The following is a 20,119-nucleotide window of genomic DNA, read 5'->3' as shown; positions in this document are numbered from 1 at the left end:
TTTTGTTTTTTGGTTTTTTACAGTTTTTGACTCTCTCTCTCTCTCTCTCTCTCTCTCTCTGTGTGTGTGTGTGTGTGTGTGTGACTTTTTGTCATTCAGAGGCCCCAGATTGCTCTCTTTTTCATAGTCTCACATTCTGTCCATAACCTCTCTTCACTGTTTCACTTACAGTGTGACACACTCTCACATTCTGTCCATAACCTCTCTTCACTGTTTCACTTACAGCCTGACACAGTCTCACATTCTGTCCATAACCTCTCTTCACTGTTTCACTTACAGCGTGACACAGTCTCACATTCTGTCCATAACCTCTCTTCACTGTTTCACTTACAGCGTGACACACTCTCACATTCTGTCCATAACCTCTCTTCACTGTTTCACTTACAGCGTGACACACTCTCACATTCTGTCCATAACCTCTCTTCACTGTTTCACTTACAGTGTGACACAGTCTCACATTATGTCCGTAACTGGCCTTAAAGTCCCTGAAGAATGCTGAGTCAGCTCACTGGCCAGTCTTCCTCTTTCACTTTCTTGTGCTGGTGAAATTAAAACAAAAATCTATCTATCTATCTATCTATCTATCTATCTATCTATCTATCTATCTATCTATCTATCTGTCTGTCTGTCTGTCTGTCTGTCTGTCTGTCTGTCTGTTTGTCTGTCTGTCTATTCTAAACAGTTATTTACAGTTTAACGGATTATATGTGACAACACGGGAAAAAATGTTATTTCTCGTGTTTGTTAAGGTTTGCAGTGACTGGGCACACTTTTATCACTCATCAGATCGTAAAATTAGCCTGGATTTTACTGTATCGCTTAGAAACTCCTAAAGAGTCTGAAGAATATGCTTTAAGATTCAGAGCTGTTTTATAGCTCCCTCTAGTGGTAGGTGAGAACTTGTTTCACTTAAAATGTATATTAAAATTCATTTTGCAAACGTTCAGCGTTGGAGTTTTCACAGTTATCATCACATGATTTTACTATGCGAGACTGTGATCAATCATGACCACTGCAAAAAGACGCAACATTTCCCAGCATACGCAGAAAATCCCACACAAACCACAATACTCCTCAGACCAACCCATGTCAGGAGAAAGACGCAACTGTGACATCTCAGATGTCATTATGCTCATTAAAATTTAGCCATACACAAAGTGGACATTAAATGGGATTAATATGTAAAAGTAAACCAAAAATCTGTTTACATTGTGCACTCGTATCACTGAAAATAACAATGATTCACTTGTTACACCGCATCCAGGCGACTGATAAACTGATTTTATTTTTAAGTTTACCACTTGACTCTCCAGTTACGGCGTTTCATCACAGGGGCCACTAAGATGAACAAACGTATACTGCACTGACTTGTTCACGCCTTCACTGTAGAGGAAGGAAATAAAGAGACAGAAAAAGGAGAGGTGAAGAGACAGGCTGGGTAAACGCACTTCCACGGCTGAAACAGCAGAAAGGAGGATAGAACTCACATATTACACGCACGCGCACACACACACACACACACACATTTTCCCGGTTATATTGTCTCCGTGCATGCGGCCTCACGTAACCAACCCCTTCAGAGCTCCCTCTTAAAATGCGCTCCTGTTATTGGTTTCTGTTCGATCGTAATGGATTCTACAGACATTTGTTTTAATTACACTTTATGATAGGCTATAATTCATTAATGATTTCGTTGTAAATCATTCCCTTGAGAGTTGACATGACTTTAATGAAGAGGGCTATTATTTTGAATACATGTATCCTAATAGCCCCGGAGATGCTGTGTCACTTCTGTTAGGTGAACTAATACTGTATCCTGTTCATGTACCTGAACCTGACGCGCAACACCTCACTCCTGTGAGTTCCTGAGCAACAGGTAGTCTTGTTCACCTGTTTAATTTCAGCAAACAAATAAACAGGGCCGTTGATAGGGGGAACTGGCTATCGGCGCATAAATAAATTGTTAAAAACATCTGGAAACGTTGTGTCATGTCGTTACATTTTATAATTTATTTACATTTTTAGACTACTCTACACTGATATAATTCCGGCCCAACTTACATATCAGGCAGCAGGCTAGTTTCTGCAGGCTTGTGTGGTAGTGCCTCGGCTATGCTGTTCAGGTTAGCGACTAAATAATCATTAAACTGGCATGTCGCAACAGTGACACTTCCAAAACATACATAGAGTAATCTTAGCATAATACGTAACTCCAAGGGAAGGGAAAAGATGTGTAGGAGACAAACAGCTGTCATCTGCCAGGCTATCTAAAGTGAGGTGCGAAAGCGCCTAGTGTGTAAGAGGGTAACTGTCCGGGGGTGGTGGGTGTGGCTTAGAAAGTGGATTTTTACTCAGCATTCTCCAGAAGCGCAGTGACACTTGCTGACTGTGTGAAGAGTGCCTGTGAGCATAGACGCACATCGCAGTCACAGCATTTCGGCCATATGTGTGTGTATATGAGTGTGTATTGCCTGACGAGATAGGGGTTTTCGTTGGGTTTTTTAAGTGCACGTGGACTGAGATTCTGAGTAAAAGCTTAGGAACAGATAAGGTAAGATTGCCACAGTGTTAATGTTTATTTGACTGGAGTTACGTGTTTTGTTTATTTCACAGGAAGCTGTTGAATGTGTTTTCTTTTAGTTTATCTGTTTTTCTACACGTGTCTTTGCAGTGTTTTGATGAGCTGTGTTCAGATAAACAATGTAACAGTGTTAAAACTCCATGACAGTTTGATGAGGTCAGCACTAATGGAGAGTGGGAGCAGAAAATATTGTAACCTGTGGAAAAAGAAAAAGCAGTAGCAATGCACAGAGAGAAATAAATATAGAGAAGTGAAAGATCGATGTGTTTCTGCAGCCTTGACAAAAGACAGGGCTTACAGTGAGGTTTATTGCCAGCCAATTTTATTTGTTTGACACCTGGAGAAGAAAACAATCGATTTGCAGTGGCTATTTGTTACAACGTTGTTTGTTTCTTTTAAACTGAAAAGAGGAAGTTACACTTAGAGGAGAGCGAGAGAGAGAGAGGGGGGGGGGAGTGTGAGAGAGGGAGAGGGTGAGAGAGAGAGAGAGAGAGAGAGAGAGAGAGAATGTGCTGATGTGAGTCATGATGTGCGGCTGAATCCTGATTTGCTCCTTGTAGCTCTGCTCCTAACACAGGAAGCTAGCTGTCTTCCCCTTTTTCTCATACATGAATTGCCCTTTGCATTTTGAAAACATGATAGCAAATGAAATGACAGCTGTTTTCATTTCACAAAGCTTTTTTGACCATGTCAGCTATTTTTAAAAAATGGACGTGTACAAAATAGATAGTGTTAGAAGTTTTAGATGCAGTAAATAATTATAACACAATATGAATTAGCACAATGTCTGTTTGCATGGCCATGTAAACTGTATGACTGTGTTTCTTTTGTGAGGACACAGGTCTCTGGTCACCTTTTTGAATCACAGGTATATTTCTAACAATGCTGTAAATAACCTCTAGGGAAACAAAAAACTTTTGGCAAGGAAGATTAAAAATTTCTGTAATTGAGGCTCCACTATTCAAAAGGACTTAGACTGGCCCTTCAGAAGCAACGATAACATTCATGGTCTCTATTAATCTATTAATCTATTAATATCCACCACAGATATTTATGACCTGTAGCATAAAACAGAGGCGGGTCCTCTAGAGCAAATGTAGCCTCTGAAATGATTTATATTTGAAGCTAAACAACTGCCCCTGCTGTTTGTTTGTTTGTTTGTTTTACATCATCTCACGGCATTGTGGGACTTGTGCAGTGTCATTACACACACAGCTCTTTCTCATGTCAACTCTCACACAGAGAAAAGACTCCCGAGACATGACAGCCTGTAGATTTAGTAGCTTTAATCCAGCTGTAGTAAATATCTATCAGGTATCTTGTGGGTTCAGTTTGAATGGAACAAGTTCTGAAGAACAAACAAAAATTGGCCATTACAAGTAAATTATTAACTGTACGTCATGAAGAAAAGGAAGACTGTGTTTACATTGTGCCTACGTTCACTGTGTGCTCCCTGCTGCAGGTTGGCCAGGGGATCCTTAAATCACAGAGACACTAAAGAGTTATCTGGTAAAGCCAGCCTTTCCTCTGGCTGGATCAGCAATGACGTCCCATGTAAAGCTATGGAGAGATAAACTGGGACTAGCAGATTATGACACACAAATCAAAGGTAAGGCCAGTGCTCCCCACTTCTTTCTTTCTTTCTTTCTTTCTTTCTTTTTTTCTTTCTTTCTTTTTTTCATTCTTTATTTCTTTCTTTCTTTCTTTCTTTCTTTTTCTTTCTCTCTCATTTCTGTTCTCTGTGTCTCTTTTTATGTTCTTTTTTATCACATGTTTGTGAAACTCACAGGATCAAAGAACTAGTTTTAAATCTGTTACCCTTTATATCCTGTGTTGTCGGCAATAAACTACAGTATCACTGTCGCCACCTAGTTCATTTTCAGACATAAAATTCTTTTTGTGGAGCAAAGATAGTCATGATGACATGCTGATTTCAAAGTACGAGGGCAATCAAAAATCTCTATCTAAAAAACAATGGGCTTTCCTCAGTGTTTTCTTGACTTCTCAGACATTTATACGGGCTGCAGAGCGGAACACACAACACTTCTTCTTCCTCTGCCCAGAACAAACAATAGTAAAAAAATAATAAAAATTAAAAAAAAACCAGAAAGCCCTGGGTTATCTGGGGGGTTTTGTGTAATGACCTATATGTGTTTTGTGAGACTAAACAAAAAGTGGAAAAAAGTACCCGAGTGAAATATTCCCTGTGTTTCCCTCCTGCCTGTCTCACTCTCTGTGCCTGCTTTTCTGTCTCTCCATGCTTTTCTACCTCTCTCGCTCGCTCTCTCTCTCTCCCTCTCTCTCTCTTTCTCTGTGTGTGTGTACCTGTTTCTCTCTTTCTCTCTAACTCTCTTTCTGTGTGTGTGTGTGTGAGTGTGTATACCTCTCTCTTTCTCTCTCCCTCTCTCTCTCAGAGGTACGCTTGCAGCTGGCTGAGCAGTTGAAGGTGTTTGACTGTCAGTTGGAACAGAAAGTGCAGCTGCTGCAGGATCTGAGTGACTACCTGCGCAGACGAGGGGAGATCGAGGGCGAGTATGCCCGCTCCCTGGACAAACTGGCCGAGAGGTTCTCCTCCAAGATTAAGAGGTGCGATGGGGCAAAAATGGCATGTTTTATGATTCCTCACTCTACTTCTCAGTACTTTACATGAAACACATGGGGTGTTTATTACTGGATTCGGTGTATAGTCACCGTGCCTATGTTTAGCACCATAAACAAACAAGCAGCATTGGATGCCGCTCTGATTCTGTGTAGGCGTGTGTCTCTTCATTTTCTGCAAGGGAAGTGAAACTCTAAGTCTCACTTGATTTCTTTTCCTGGTATTTCTCTCTCTATCTCTCTCTCTCTCTCTCTCTCTCTCTCTCTCTCTCTCTGTCTTTCTTTTGCACTCTCTCGCACACACTTGCTCTCTCTCACTCTCTTTGTCTGTCTGTTCATTTCTGTGTCCTTGTTTCCTTCCTTAGGAAGGAGCCGAGTGGTCAGTCTGTGGCTCGCTGCTGGTTGGTGCTGCTCAATCAGACTCGTCAGGAGAGCAGAGACCACAGCCTGCTGAGTGAGAGCTGCTCTAACACACTGCCCCAGCACCTCTCTCACTGTCTAGAGCACACTCTTCGCCTCACCAAACGGGTACTGTCTCACTCACACTCACCCCCACACCCCCACACACACAACCACACACACACACACACACGCACACACACACACACACACAAACACACTCACACCACACACACATACGCACGCACGCGCACACACACACACACACACACACACACACACACACACAAACACCCACATTCATAAAAACATCCAAGCCACCTGACTCTGCAAGCAGGCAAACATGTATGCACCCACGCTCTCACATTCATGCCCTCTGCTTTGCTAAATGCCTGCTGCAGACAAACAGACACACACATGTGCATACACACACACACACACACACCCACACACACACACACACACACACATTCACACAAAGAATAGCATCAAACAAACAAACAGAAAAAAGTACAGCACTCTATTTGAATGTTCTGGTGTATATCTGAGCCCTGGCCTTGTTTATGTCTCCAATTTCCTCAGAGTAGAGATATTTGCACTCAGTTACAGGACGCACTGATAAAGATCACCACAGAACTGCAGACCGTAAGTTCAAATCAAATTCTGCCTCTGCGACTCTGACAGACGATAGGCAAAACACAGGGAAGCGGGTTTGTATGTCAAACCCACTTTGACTCACAAACCCAGTGTGCAGTCTGAAATTCCTGAAGCTTGTCCATCTTATATCTGGAGTACCTTACAGAGCAAAAATTGTGAATAATTTTTTGAGAGTCTACTAATTTATCCTGAAGTTTCAGGATGAATGGAAAGTCAAGTTGAAAGATGAAGTCTGTGTCTTTCTTTAAATTTGTGATTGTCTTGAGATTAAACAAGAAGTTGATGTGGTTTAGTAAGAGATCCTCGAGTGAGTGAAAATCCAAGCCATGCCCTTTAGTAGCAAAATTACTTGATTCTAAGGCTGGCCTCAGTTCAGGTTAATACATTGTTCCATTTCTTCACTCTCTCTCCCTCTCTCTCTCTCCCTCTCTGCTCTTCGATGGTGCAACTTTACAGGACATGAAAAACTACCACCAGTACCACACTGAGTATCTGTCTGCTGAGGGCAAACTGCGAGATGCAGCCCGCATGGAAGAGAAACAGAAACAAAGCGCTGCCAAGAAAGTGGAACGTCTAATTGAGAAAGTAAGAAAGACTCCCTCTGTAAATGGCATTACTGTCAGGGTTCTTTTTACAGCACAGTCATGAGAGCAATGCTGTTTTTTGCTACCTTGGTAGACGAGGTGATAATTGTAGCTATAGGTCGATGACAACACTAGAAGTGCAAGTACACATTAGGAGTGTATGAATTTAGGTCAGTATACCACCTCACAGTATACTTAGATGCAGTTGGGGTCTTCTTTTGCCGTTTGTGGGTGTGATTCACAGGGGGCTTGTTCTTTATTTTTGCTTGGCGGTGTGTGAGAGTGTTTCAGAGTTTTTGTCCTGATGGGACGGATATTTGGTCTGTGGTATGGAGTGAGTAATAGAGCATAGGGGAAGATGTTTGACCTTCTGTACACCTGAGAATAACTGTCTGTGGTGTTTGTTTGTGTGTGTGTGTGTGTGTGTGTGTGTGTGTGTGTGTGTGTGTGTGGTTGCAGAGACAGTGCAAAGTACAAGAGATCCACCTGAAGTGTACTAAAGCACGTAACGATTACTTACTTAATCTGGCAGCTGTCAATGCCTCTATGAACAAATACTACCTCCAGGACATCTCCACTATTTTAGACGTGAGTATTAGTGAAATCATCAAATCATTGTATTGTTAATTTCTCCCTTGAAACAGTACAACAAGAATCTGTGTTCCAATCAGCAAGACTTCTGTGTCTCACTGTTTGCATGCTTGTGTGTGTGTGTCTGTGTGTGTGTGTGTGTGTGCATGTGTGCATGTGCGCATGTTAATGTGTCTATATGTGTGTGTGTGTCTGTGTGTGTATGTGTGTCTGTGTGTGTCTGTGTGTGTGTATGTCTGTGTGCGTGCGTGTATGTGTGTGTGTGTATGTCTGTGTGCGTGCGTGTATGTGTGTGTGTGTGTATGTGTGTGTGTGTGTGTGTGTCTGTGTGTGCGTGTGTGTGCGTGCGTGTATGTGTGAGTGTGTGTGTGTGCGTCTGTGTGTGTGTGTGTCTTAGTGCAGTGATCTGGGTTACCATCAGTCGTTCTCCCATGTGATGCGGGCGTACCTGTCCAGTCGGTCCAGAGCCCAGCAGGACCTGAGCAGTGGGCTGCAGCAGCTGAACAGTGCTGTGTCAGAACTGGACCAGAGTCAGGACCGAGATACACTAATGCAGGCCAACAACAATACTTTCTGCATGCCTCTCCGCTTTCAGTATCTACCACATGAAGGGGACCAGGTACTGTGTGTGTGTGTCTGTGTGTGTGTGTGAGTGTCTGTGTGTGTGGGTACATGTACATATACATGTATGTGTGTGTAGGAGGGTGCTTGTACATGTATGTGTATATGTGCAGTTGTGTGTATGTGCATGTGTTCATTTATCTGTGTATGTATGTGCACATGCACGTGCATGTGTGTATGTATGTGTGTATGGGAGTGCACTTGTACTTGTATGTGTGTGTGAGTGTGTATTATTGAATTGTACTGATCTGATCTCTTTATTAGCTGTGTGAGGTGAATGCTGAATCTGAGATGTGGTGTGAGCTGAGGACTCGTTTTCAGCAGCTGCAGTCTAGACTCCATCAGGTCACTCAGGCCAGTGACGAGGTACTGGCTTTCAGCAACTGTTCATTATACCAGTTACCACTGACACGCGCTCCACTGTATTAAAAAGTGCAGGAAGTGGTGACTTGAGGTAAACCATACACCTATGTGTGACAGATGGCCAACTTACCCTCTTTCGAAATTGGTGGGATAACACGTTTTTCTAGATGATTTTGTTTAATGTGATTTGTTAAATTTGAAATTTAAATGTATAATCCCTTCTCCCTCTCTCTCTCTCTCTCTCTCTCTCTCTCTCTCTCTCTCAGGCCAGTGGGACCCTCCAGCTTGTTCGTTCTTCCCTGCTTGACTCCATCGATGAGGATGTGTTTGGGCCCTCCCCTGAAGTCACCAGTAACCAATCACAGGAGGGCGACAGCCTGAACCACAAGACCAATCAAACCAAGCGTAAAGCCAATCTGCAAGAGACTGAGAACTTATATTTCATGGTCGGTTATCACACTTGTCCAGTCAGTTCCAATCTAAAAACTTTCCTCACTTTTCTAATGATAGAGATAAGACCTTTGTATCAACATCAGAATAATTAAAGATGACCCAGGATGATATTACTGCATCATGATCTTAATGGCCAATGTAATTAAGACAGTATTAAGAAAATACAGTATATAAGTGTATATAAGTGTAATAAATGTCTAATTGTGAATTCTGTCATAGAAAGTGAAGGATCTCTTCATTGCCAATTGTCAGATGGTAAAGCTGCAGGCCAAACACGACCTGCTTCAAGTGGCCATTCAGAAAGGTAAAGCCAGGACGAGTCTGACAACTTAATGAAACAGTTCCCTAAACGCAGTTCTGTAGACAGCACTTAAATAGACAGTAGTTCCTGTTTAGAGACATGTTGATGGTCTTTCAGGCTTTAGTTTAGTACAAGGTCAAGTTTGCTTTTTAGTAACCCTGTATATTTCCTGTTGTCACTTCCTGTTTCTTTTGTGACAAGACAAGTTCTCTTATTAGTTCAATTTCACTTTAATTCTCCTTTGTAAATAATCTCTTCTTCTCTCCTGTTCTTTTACAACAGCTGAAGCAGTTGATGGTACCACTTCCAGGTAGAGTTGTGATGTGAATGTATGTGTACACAGTGGTGATAATAGACAACGTTTATCCGTATGGAAATCTAGAGGACGATTCAATGTAATTTGACCATTTTTTTATTTGCTGGTTAAACCACATGAATGATTTATAAAGCCAATTTGCATCATTTTACTTTATTTGGATATGGAAATGTATGCAAACAAATTAAATGACTCGTCCGCAGTCAAGCAGTCATCTGTTTTTTCCGAAATAGTGATTAATGGCTTTGTCATGTCTATGTTCCCTCAGGGTAGTCTCCAGAAGGTCCATCCGTCAGAAGAAGTGTCACTCTGGGGTTAAGATCAATCAGAAGCTCTTCACTGGAGATCTGCTCTCCTACATCCAGGTATAGACCGCCTGAACACACAGCCCAGCAGCTCCTACCGTACCATAAAACCCCACAGTCCCAGCTACGAGAGAGAACCGCTCATGACGCACCACCTTGTTTTTCAATACTCCTAATAACGCAAGTGTTTCAAATAAATGTGTGAGTGAAAGGGACAAATAGAAGTGTTCCTTCACTCTTATTGGTCTGTACACTGGGTGTGCATGCTAGAGTGAGATAAATTTATGAATATCAGTGAATGTCTCTCACAGGCCTCAGGACAGCCTATTCCAGTGGTGGTGGAGAGTTGTATTCGCTTCATCAACCTCAAAGGTAAATGAAGTTACAGTACAGTGTGTACAACAGCATACAGACACACACTGACAACTCAAACAATGGCTTTCAGTGTAACCAAAAAAACAGGGAAAATGAGAACTGCCATAGCCTGCAGCATAGCCCTTTTTCTGAGCTAACGGAACTTGTGGGAAGAAAAATCCTAAGTGAATCCTAACTAAGTGATCTCTCTCTCTCTCTCTCTCTCTCTCAATCTCTCTCTCTCTCTCAATTTCTCTTCTTCCTGTTCTGGAAGGTTTGCACCATGAGGGCATTTTCCGTGTGTCAGGGTCTCAGTTGGAGGTGAATACGCTGAGAGATGCCTTTGAGAAAGGTATTTTTATCTATCTGTTAATGTGTGTGTGGTCAGGTGTGTGTGTGTGTGTGTGTGTGTGTGTGTGCATGCATGCGTGTGCGTGTGTGTCTGTGTGTGCGTGCGTGTGTGTGTGTATGTGTGTGGTAGTGTGTGTGTGTGTGGGCAGTAATAATAGGGACTGTGATAATAATGGCAGGCAGTGTGCCATGGGCTGTGTGTATCTGTGTGTGTGTGTGTGTCTGTGTGCAGGAGAGGACCCCCTGGATGAGACAGTATGTGATATCGACTCAGTGGCCAGTGTGCTGAAGCTGTATTTCAGAGGACTGGAGAAACCCTTGTTTCCCGAGGACAGTTATACTCTGCTCATGGAATGTGGCCGTAAGACTGTTTCCCTTTTGTGTCTTTGTGTGTGTGTGTGTGTGTGTGTGTGTGTGCGCGTGTGTGTGTGTGTCTGCGTGTGTGTGTGTGTGTGTGTATGTGTGTGTGTGCGTGTGTGTGTGCGTGTGTGTGTGTGTACGTGGGTAAAGGGGTATGTGTGACAAAGAGTTAACATGTGAACATTAATTGGATTTAATGCAAAAAACATCTTCCCTCTTCTTTAAATTTTTGTCTGTCTTTCAGAAATCGAGGATGAGACAGAAAAAGTGGCCCAGATAAAGTCAGTGGTCTCCTCTTATCCTGCTCCTCTCCTCATTGTAATGAGATATCTGTTTGCTTTCCTTAACCAGTAAGTAAAGCGCTCCTGCCTTGTTCCCTTCTATTTCCTTTTATGTCCACTCCATTCACACGTCCATTCACACTCTATGTATGCTTGCACGTGTGCGTGCATGTGTGTGTGTGCGTGCGTGCGTGTGTGTGTGTGTGTGTGTTCAGTGTGTCTCAGTACAGTGATGAGAACATGATGCAGCCCTATAACCTGGCCGTGTGCTTTGGGCCCAGTCTGCTGAGGGGCCCAGAGTGTGGGGACGCTGTGGCCCTGCAGCAGATTAACGCTCTGGTCAAAACCATCATCATCCAGCACGAGAGCATCTTTCCCAGCCAAGAACAGCTACCAGGGCCCGTCTATGAGAAATGCATGACACTGGAGCCAGAGGACTGGTGAGAGTGTGCAAGCACATATACACAGACACAGACACAGACACACTCTAACCCTAACCCTAAGAAAAAAAAAACACTTTCACACTTTTAGTTTCACCAGTGACAACAATATGTTGAGTAAAAACAAAGCAGACACAGACACACATAACCACACAGATACACACACAGACACATGCACACACACTCCTCTCCTACACACACACACACACACACATAAGAGTGTAACCTTTGTCTTTGTTCCTACAGTGAGGTTACAGTAGAGGAACCTGAGGTGGAGGCAGAATCTCCTCAGGGTAAAGACGGTAAGCTGCAGAATGATGCTCTCCTCCTCAAAACCCTTTCACTTACTCTCCTATGCACTTTAGACCACATTCGCACAAAGCACAGACTTCAGCGAGCACAAACTAAAGCCAGCAGTACTGTAATGTGTGTGCAGCCAAAGGTGAGACTGATCTGTGGAAGCTCATGCCACAGGGGTTTGACGGCTGTTTGTGTTTGTGCAGAACTGGAGGCTGTGGCCATGTTTGACTACAGCGCTCGTTCAGCGAGCGAACTCTCCTTCAAACAGGGAGAACGCCTCCTGCTTCACAGCAAGCCCTCCTCAGACTGGTGGAGAGGGGAGGTGAACGGAGCAAAAGGTCTCATTCCGAGTAAATACATTAGTGTGTCAAGGTAAAGCTCTCCTCAGAAAATCCACTCAGATTACTGATGCTAACTATTTTAATGTTACATCAGCAAGTTGAACGAGTTCATCTATCGTCTTAAAGAGTCTCCAGGCCTGTAAAATACTATACACTGACAATTTTTTCTCTCTCTGCTCCTTGTCCCTCGCTCCTTTCCTTTCTCTCTGTGCCTTTCTTAGTGTGAATGGGAGTCAGGAGCAAAGCAAGACAGAACCTGACAGGCGGAGCAGTAGTGGTAGTCAGTCAGAGGATCTGCCAAACCCAGACTTCAGCACATGGTATTAAACATCCAATGAGAACGTTGCTGTGACAGCATAGCTTCTTTTTTTAATCATAAGTGAAACCTCAGTGACTATAAATGACGTTTGTGTATTTTGAACTCATCTACTTATACAGCTGCATGCCATGATTCGTAAGTCATCAAAGCATGACCGGAGTTAACTGAACTATCATCACTGAACTATGACAAAGAGATGATTCCACTTAATGAATCAAGCAAGTGTACAGTGAGGTGTTGTCTGTCTGTGTTGACAATCCAGTCTCAAGGTCTTCAGTGACAAGGCTGGAACTGGGGGCAGCCAGGTGCATGGTGGGAAAGTCATGTTACAGCTGCCATCAGGGCAGTTAATCCGACCGGCTCTTTCTCCCGGTGCTTTGCGTAAACCACTAGAGTACGTATCTGAAATGTCTTACTCTTCACCTACTCACATTACGGTTTCTCCAGTAGTTATTGTGGCATATGCCCATTGCTGAGGTCTGGCGTTTGTTTTTGGGACAGGGATGGTTTCTTTGGTCAGACAAATAGCTCTATTTTGATTCTCTTCAGTTCTCAGTAGAAGTGATGGTAACAGCAGAGAGACATCCTGCCCATCCATTCTTCTCAGTTCATTTTTTGTCCCCTTGTTCTTTCTGTCCACAGTCCCCAGCAGAGACGGGCCACTTTAGAGGGAGCCAGTGAGGACAACTCTTCAATTCAGGTTGACAAGGTCAGTTAAATACATCCATTTAACTTAGTCTCCACCACTGCTTGTGGTTCTCACCAAATGTTGCACCAAAAGAGAATTTCTAACAGGTATGTTTGAAGGGCAGAATCTGATACGAGCTCTTCACCTCCATCTATTCCTACCCTTCTGCAGGAGGTGCACCGGCATATGAACACAGTCTTCAAGGAACTCATCATGCGTCAGCCTGGCCAGGATGTACCTGTCTCCATGTCTTCTCCCTCCTTATCGACTGAAGTCTCTTCTACTTCTCTGTCCGTTTCTCCGACTGCTCAGAAGAAAGGAGGACCAGGACGAAGAGGAAAAGGGCTGTTTAGAGCACAGGAGCAGACGGACTGAGAAAGAACGAGGGTGGGTGACAAAATGAAGAATGAAGTCAGTGACGCACAAAAATGGAAGGAGACAACATACAATATAACGTTTTCAGAGATAACTCTTCGTGAGGTGAGCTATTTTTCCCCCCCAGGCTAAAAAACGGGGCTGTCAGAGCATCCTTTCTGCCTCTGTGTGTCAGACCCTTCCTCTGGTCTTAATCTGAACCATGAAAAAACACAGAATTAAGGAACTCTGGACTGAGAGAGTCTTTTGAAGATGGTTCTTAGGTTTTTCTAAATTCTGAGAAGAATGCTTGCAACTTTGTGAATTTCACATTTAGTTAAAGTGGGCATTCACCTTATATTACAGTGATTTCTAGATATCTGCTACTAAGATAAAATGATAATGGATATTTGCTGAAAGAAACAAATAATTTATGTTTCTAGGGACAAATAATTTATTTTTTACACTTTGCACTAGTGCACATCAGTGTGTTAACAGTCTGTGATTAAAGCTTTGTTTAACATGGCAATGTTTTAAAATAAAGCTATGTAACCTTCACCTGCTTTGTCTTATTTGGGAAGACTTGTTTTTGTTTATTACTGTGAACTCTAATCCAAGTGATGTTGAGAGATACATATGTTGACCCATAGCATTGTCAGTTATTGTGCATACTAATCATTTCAGGGCTTAAGATCAACAATTTAAATATTCAGTCGCCATGACAACCACAGTGTCTGATGTGTAACTTATCAAATGGAATGCATGGTATGATTGTGTTGCTTGGCAACAGTATGGTGAGTGATCATTAAGTGTCGTGTACAGGTAAGTGTCAAAACAAAGGAGAACCTTGTGTGAATAAGATTTGTTAAGTTGGAAGAAGGTGCTTTACCACACAGTTCTGTGAATAATGTGAATTCTGTGAATTATACATGTTCTACACATTCTAGTTATAATCTCTCTCTCTCTCTCTCTCTCTCTCTCTCTCTCTCTCTCTCTCTTTCTCTCTCTTTCTCTCTCTCTCTCTCTCTTGCTCTCTCTCTCTCTCTGTGTGTGTGTTGGGGGGAGAGAGAGGGAGCAAGAAAGAAGAGAATAAACAAAAGAAACACTTAAGGGATATAGAATATAATGAAAGCAAGTGTGTCCATACAGGTGTGATTCCTGAGCAAATTAATTGCGAAAAGGAGGCGAACAAAGGGCAACAGTCACTGGGCTGTGTTTGACAAAGGCAAAGACTTTGGGACAGTCACTGGGCTGTGTTTGACAAAGACAAAGACTTTGGGACAGTCACTGGGATGTGTTTGACAAAGACAAAGACTTTGGGACAGTCACTGGGATGTGTTTGACAAAGACAAAGACTTTGGGACAGTCACTAGGCTGTGTTTGACAAAGACAAAGACTTTGGGACAGTCACTGGGATGTGTTTGACAAAGACAAAGCCTTTGGGACAGTCACTGGGCTGTGTTTGACAAAGACAAAGACTTTGGGACAGTCACTGGGATGTGTTTGACAAAGACAAAGACTTTGGGACAGTCACTGGGCTGTGTTTGACAAAGACAAAGACTTTGGGACAGTCACTGGGATGTGTTTGACAAAGACAAAGACTTTGGGACAGTCACTGGGATGTGTTTGACAAAGACAAAGACTTTGGGACAGTCACTGGGATGTGTTTGACAAAGACAAAGACTTTGGGACAGTCACTAGGCTGTGTTTGACAAAGACAAAGACTTTGGGACAGTCACTAGGCTGTGTTTGACAAAGGCAAAGACTTTGGGACAGTCACTGGGATGTGTCTGACAAAGACGAAGACTTTGGGACAGTCACTGGGCTGTGTTTGACAAAGACAAAGACTTTGGGACAGTCACTGGGCTGTGTTTGACAAAGACAAAGACTTTGTGGCCTACTGATGTTTTGTAAGATACAGTTACTGGTTCCATGGAATGGAAGACTGAGGGTAAGACATAATCAGATAGGAACAGCTGTGGTCAAAAACTCGTTCACCACAACTGTAAAGCCTGTGTGTTACAGTTTAAGATGTAAAGCAAAAGATATCAACAACTCTAAATGATCTGATCTTGTCCAGTGCTCTGGGGCACAAGCAAACCCTTTCATCAAGACCAGACGGCAGAGAACTTCACTGTAGACACTGTAGTCGGTTTGCATTACGTGAACCTGTCATTACACGCAGAAATGCATGTGTGCTAGCAAAGTGGTGCAAAGAACACATGCAGTGATCTAGCACGCTGTGGAAAAAAGAAGTGAAGTGAAAAAAATGAGTCATCTTGCTCTTAACAAGTGAGGTGCATGCAAAAGAAACCCACAGGCTGGGTGTTTTTTTTCACATGGTTTAGGGTCACTCAACTTCTTAGAGGGCAAAATGCCAACAAATGCATTCTTTGTACATTGTATATTGTATATTATATATTGTATATCGTCTTCATCCTCTGTGGAAACACTTTTATCCTGATGCATGTGGGCTCTTGCAGGATAACAGTGTATCCATTAGTAGAACATAAGGGGCTTTGATGAGTGGGAACATGTTGTAATGCACATCTTATTCACTCTTCAGATTCCAACTCGAATGAACAACTATGGAAGAATCTAAGGTGGTACATTAGATAATGTTTTCCAACACCATCAGCAAAATGACATCCAGATGAAAAAAGAAAGAGGATTCTGTGTGAACAGGTCTTAGGTAACCTGAAATGACCTGTATTACTTTCCATGTGTGTATTGTTCGGGGGCTGAGTTATGCTGCTTTTATGTAAATGCTGTTTTAAGACATCTGTGCAAGCATGCGAGGAACGATATACACGATGAAAAAAATATATATATATATACAGTATATATCGGGAAAAGCCTCAAAGTCCCAGAGTTCTTAGCATAGTACGTCATATTTCTGCACCATAAGCTGATGTGGCTTTCATCGTCGAGGAGCGGAGGAATTCAGAGAGTCGTCTTTATTTAAACTTACTCTCTTTGTTAAACCCTAAATTTAACAGCACAATGATCAAGATTGCCCTTGTCCTGGCGCTCTTTGCCTGTATTTGTAAAGGTAAGTGATTTCCGTTAGGGTAACGAATCTATGGTAAAATTGGAAACCATTTCTGCCGGCCAATTGAGGAACTTAATACATTAGAGATGAACTATTTTGCTGTGTTGGATAAACGTTTTAACATTTACTATTTTACTAAACAGTGAATACTACGCTTCGATACCATGATTAAGTCTTGTAACTTCGTCAATCAGTATTTTATCAGTTTTAATTATTATGTATTTAAAGCCATTAGCTCCTGTCAGCTAGCTAAAGCCTAGCCATCCGTCGGCATGCGCAGCCCTTAGTTGAATGAAGTATCACGGCATTTTTTTTGCACTCATCTTAGTTGAATAATACATACAGTTATGATTTAAGCCCATGTATTTGTTCGTTCAGGAGAGAGTTGCACCGACCCAGTAATTTCACCTTCGTCATACACAACTACTGACGCGGTTATTGCATCGGAGACTGTTTTCATTGTGGAGCTCAGCTTGGCCTGTGCTAATGGAGCTCAGGTAATCATACACTGTCAAAAATGATTTTAGCGTCGATAAAAATTAAACTGTGTTCGAGTAAATGATTACAAGCTTATACTTGGCAAGTGTGTCATAAGATCTTTGTTTTATGAAAACCAAGTATTTATTAGTAGTAGTAGTAGCATTAATATTAATAACAGTACTAATTTTACACATTTCTCGTGCATCAGAGCGTGACTTTATACGCGGATGTCAATGGGAGACAGTTTCCTGTTACAAGAGGCCAGGATGTCGGCAAGTACCAGGTTTGTGTTTGGATTCTGCGAATATACCTGCACGTACTTTTACCTATGCCCTAAATCCTGGGTTTCCAAACTTTTTCAGCTCAAGACCCAAAAGAGAAATTTGGTGTCTCCCCGGGACCCAAACTTTTAAAAATACATCATGAATTGCCATAACATCTGCATTTATAAACTACTGATAAAGAACACAACAAACTATGAATTTAAAATGTATATGAAGTGGTGCTTTGTTCCCTTTGAATGCCTGGTAAATGACAGAGAGTATGATTAAAAATCACCACTCTCACTTATCACCACCACATCAGTCACACACACACACACACACACACACACGGAAATTTGTCAGGCATGGAAACTAACACACATACACACTTAGCTCATACAAACATAACACACCTCTTTAAAGTCCCTTCTTTGCACAGGAGAAATTCTTTTGACTTGCCCCGATAATGAGAATGCTTTGTTTTGAGATGTCTGTCCAATTTGTTCATTTTTAAGCTTTCATTACTGAGCACCTCCACGCTTAAAACACATTGAGGCCTCTCCTCTCCATTTCGAATGGCTTTGGTGAAGCCAATGTTAATAAACTCTTCCTTGTGTTTTCGTTTCGACATTATGCACGCGATCGACATTGAGGGAATCACAGTTATATTGACACAGATTTGGCTCTGTGGTGTCTGATGATATCAGGAGAAACACTGGGATGCGGTCACTCTCACAGATACCGGTGGGAACAGAGTGCAACATTGTTTCATGTTCATAAAATGACCTTCCAGGGGAAAAAAAGGGAGTAAAAACATTGCTTTTGAACCTGTGCCTCAATACATCAATCCATGTGGTTTCGACTGAACAACTCCGCTTCCACCAAGTGAAACCACCACTTAAATCTCTACTGCTCACTCAGCGTTACCTCAGCCGGAAGACGAGAGAGAGAGGCCTGCACACAGCATCTGAGCTGAACAGACCAGTGTGGCAAAAAAAGAGTCGCTCTTCTTCTGTTTTAATGAGGGAAAATGAATTCACATATCATTGCATTGTTATGCATTTTACTATGCCAGTTGACGACCCATTTTAGGTCGCGACCCTAAGTTAAGTCTGATAATATTTTTATGGATGTGGGTTTTGAGCAGTGGTAATGGACAGCTGTGTTATTAGGTTTCATGGAGTCTCCCACACAAGCAGGCCAGTTCAGGAACGTACCAAGTCAAATTCTTCGATGAGGAGTCCTACAGCGCCCTGAGGAAGGTGTGTGAACAGAGCTTCAGAAATAAGCTTTTGTGACTGTTTAATGTCAGGTGTGAAGTACTAGCCTGCTTTACTGTAATTTGTGTTGTAATGCAGTGACATTGTGTTTGTTCTGCAGGCTCAGAGGAACAATGAGAATGTGGAGACCATTAAACCTCTCTTTGTTGTCAATGTGGATCACAGAGTAAGTCAAACATTCACATGCTGTTGACACTAACTGTTAGAGACTGATTTATAATGTGCCACTTGACATGTCATGTGTACATTTCACGATTGTACATTTATTTTAGTTTATTTTTGTTCAAATGCACGTACACCAGGCAGTATATTTACACAGTAAACTCTGCTGCGTGAATAGGATCCTTTGCGTCAATATATCTTAAGTGAGAACTTTTGGCCCCATGTTTTCTCATATACAGATAAGTCATCACTATTGTACAGCTGTTTCCTGCTGAAGATACACAGACACGTTTTAGATTTCATGGCAGGCATTTGATTCTGGTATCTGTTTTCAACCCTCGGGAATTGCTGCCTGGCAGTATACATTCACCTTTCTGTTTATTTGTTTGTCCTCAGGGAGCATGGAGCGGCCCTTGGGTTTCCACTGAAGTTCTGGCTGCTCTTATTGGAATTCTGGTTTACTACTTAGCCTTCAATGCTAAGAGCACTATACAGGCCTAATGACTTACTCTGGATGACTTCCCTTTGGCAAGATGGGCGGTGTTAATTCACTGAGCTACTTGATTGGTTTTTGTTGTTGTTGTTGTTTGTTTGTTTTGTTTATTGTTTTTTTTAAAAAATTTCTCTAAAGCCACATCGTAATTTAAATAAAACGTTTCGATACATTTTTTACTGAAACACGAGATGTAAATTACCCACTGTACCCAACATTGTACATTCTTGAATGATGAACAAACGTTATTCATTTTGTTAATTTGTTTTGTGTGTGTGTGTGTGTGTCAGACTAAGTTGTGTGTTCTTGCACTGCTCTGACTGTACCTGTTGGATGAGGACATCTTATCTTTTGACACTTGTATAACTTGTTGTAAACGCTTCCAGATGCACAAGGAGAGACTGAAGGTTTATCAAAACCTGTCCACAACATGGTTGTCTGAGTCATAAGTCCAACAGAGCTACTGCACTGACTGGATGTACAAACTTTTTTGGTTCTGAAACAAATAAACATTTTTAATATGTAATTTTTTGTTGGGCTCTTTGTATTGGCCATGCCTAGCACATGATAAAGAGAAGTGTAAGAGAAGTATGCTAATCTAATCTGTGTAGGCTACCATAACATTTAAAAGCAAACCTCTGTATGTTTCTTCATCTATTAGTATTAGTTTGCACTCAGGTAAGTATAAAAACGATGAAAGCCTACAATTAGGTCAAAAAAGAAGTTACAAACTCAAACTTTGTTATTTCAACATAAATTTTTTTTAATCTTTTTTGGACAAAAACTGGTATTTTCTGTAGACATAGACACAGATGGATATCTACAGATGCGG

General features: G+C 42.0%; 2 protein-coding genes across 2 annotated transcripts; both read left to right on the top strand.

The window, feature by feature from the left end:
• The first annotated feature begins 2,441 nt into the window (after positions 1-2,441).
• On the top strand, positions 2,442-14,078 carry arhgap4a (Rho GTPase activating protein 4a). The gene is made up of 24 exons (XM_030768819.1): positions 2,442-2,551; positions 4,044-4,190; positions 4,996-5,167; positions 5,545-5,707; positions 6,161-6,223; positions 6,692-6,820; positions 7,279-7,407; positions 7,808-8,029; positions 8,296-8,397; positions 8,661-8,840; positions 9,067-9,151; positions 9,431-9,458; positions 9,733-9,829; positions 10,081-10,141; positions 10,398-10,475; positions 10,707-10,835; positions 11,079-11,184; positions 11,331-11,555; positions 11,802-11,857; positions 12,059-12,227; positions 12,418-12,516; positions 12,778-12,909; positions 13,158-13,224; positions 13,375-14,078. The coding sequence occupies exons 2-24, from the start codon at positions 4,124-4,126 to the stop codon at positions 13,576-13,578; spliced, it is 2,763 nt and encodes a 920-aa protein (XP_030624679.1). The 5' UTR covers positions 2,442-2,551; positions 4,044-4,123; the 3' UTR covers positions 13,579-14,078.
• A 2,400-nt stretch (positions 14,079-16,478) lies between these two features.
• Positions 16,479-19,813, top strand: LOC115807561 (translocon-associated protein subunit delta-like). Its single transcript, XM_030768607.1, has 6 exons — positions 16,479-16,609; positions 16,988-17,106; positions 17,298-17,372; positions 18,525-18,614; positions 18,733-18,798; positions 19,191-19,813. The coding sequence occupies exons 1-6, from the start codon at positions 16,561-16,563 to the stop codon at positions 19,293-19,295; spliced, it is 504 nt and encodes a 167-aa protein (XP_030624467.1). The 5' UTR covers positions 16,479-16,560; the 3' UTR covers positions 19,296-19,813.
• Positions 19,814-20,119: the final 306 nt, after the last annotated feature.

Source organism: Chanos chanos, chromosome 3 (genome assembly GCF_902362185.1).
Source record: "Chanos chanos chromosome 3, fChaCha1.1, whole genome shotgun sequence".
Lineage (NCBI taxonomy): Eukaryota > Metazoa > Chordata > Actinopteri > Gonorynchiformes > Chanidae > Chanos > Chanos chanos.
This window is presented reverse-complemented; position numbering and strand designations above follow the sequence as displayed.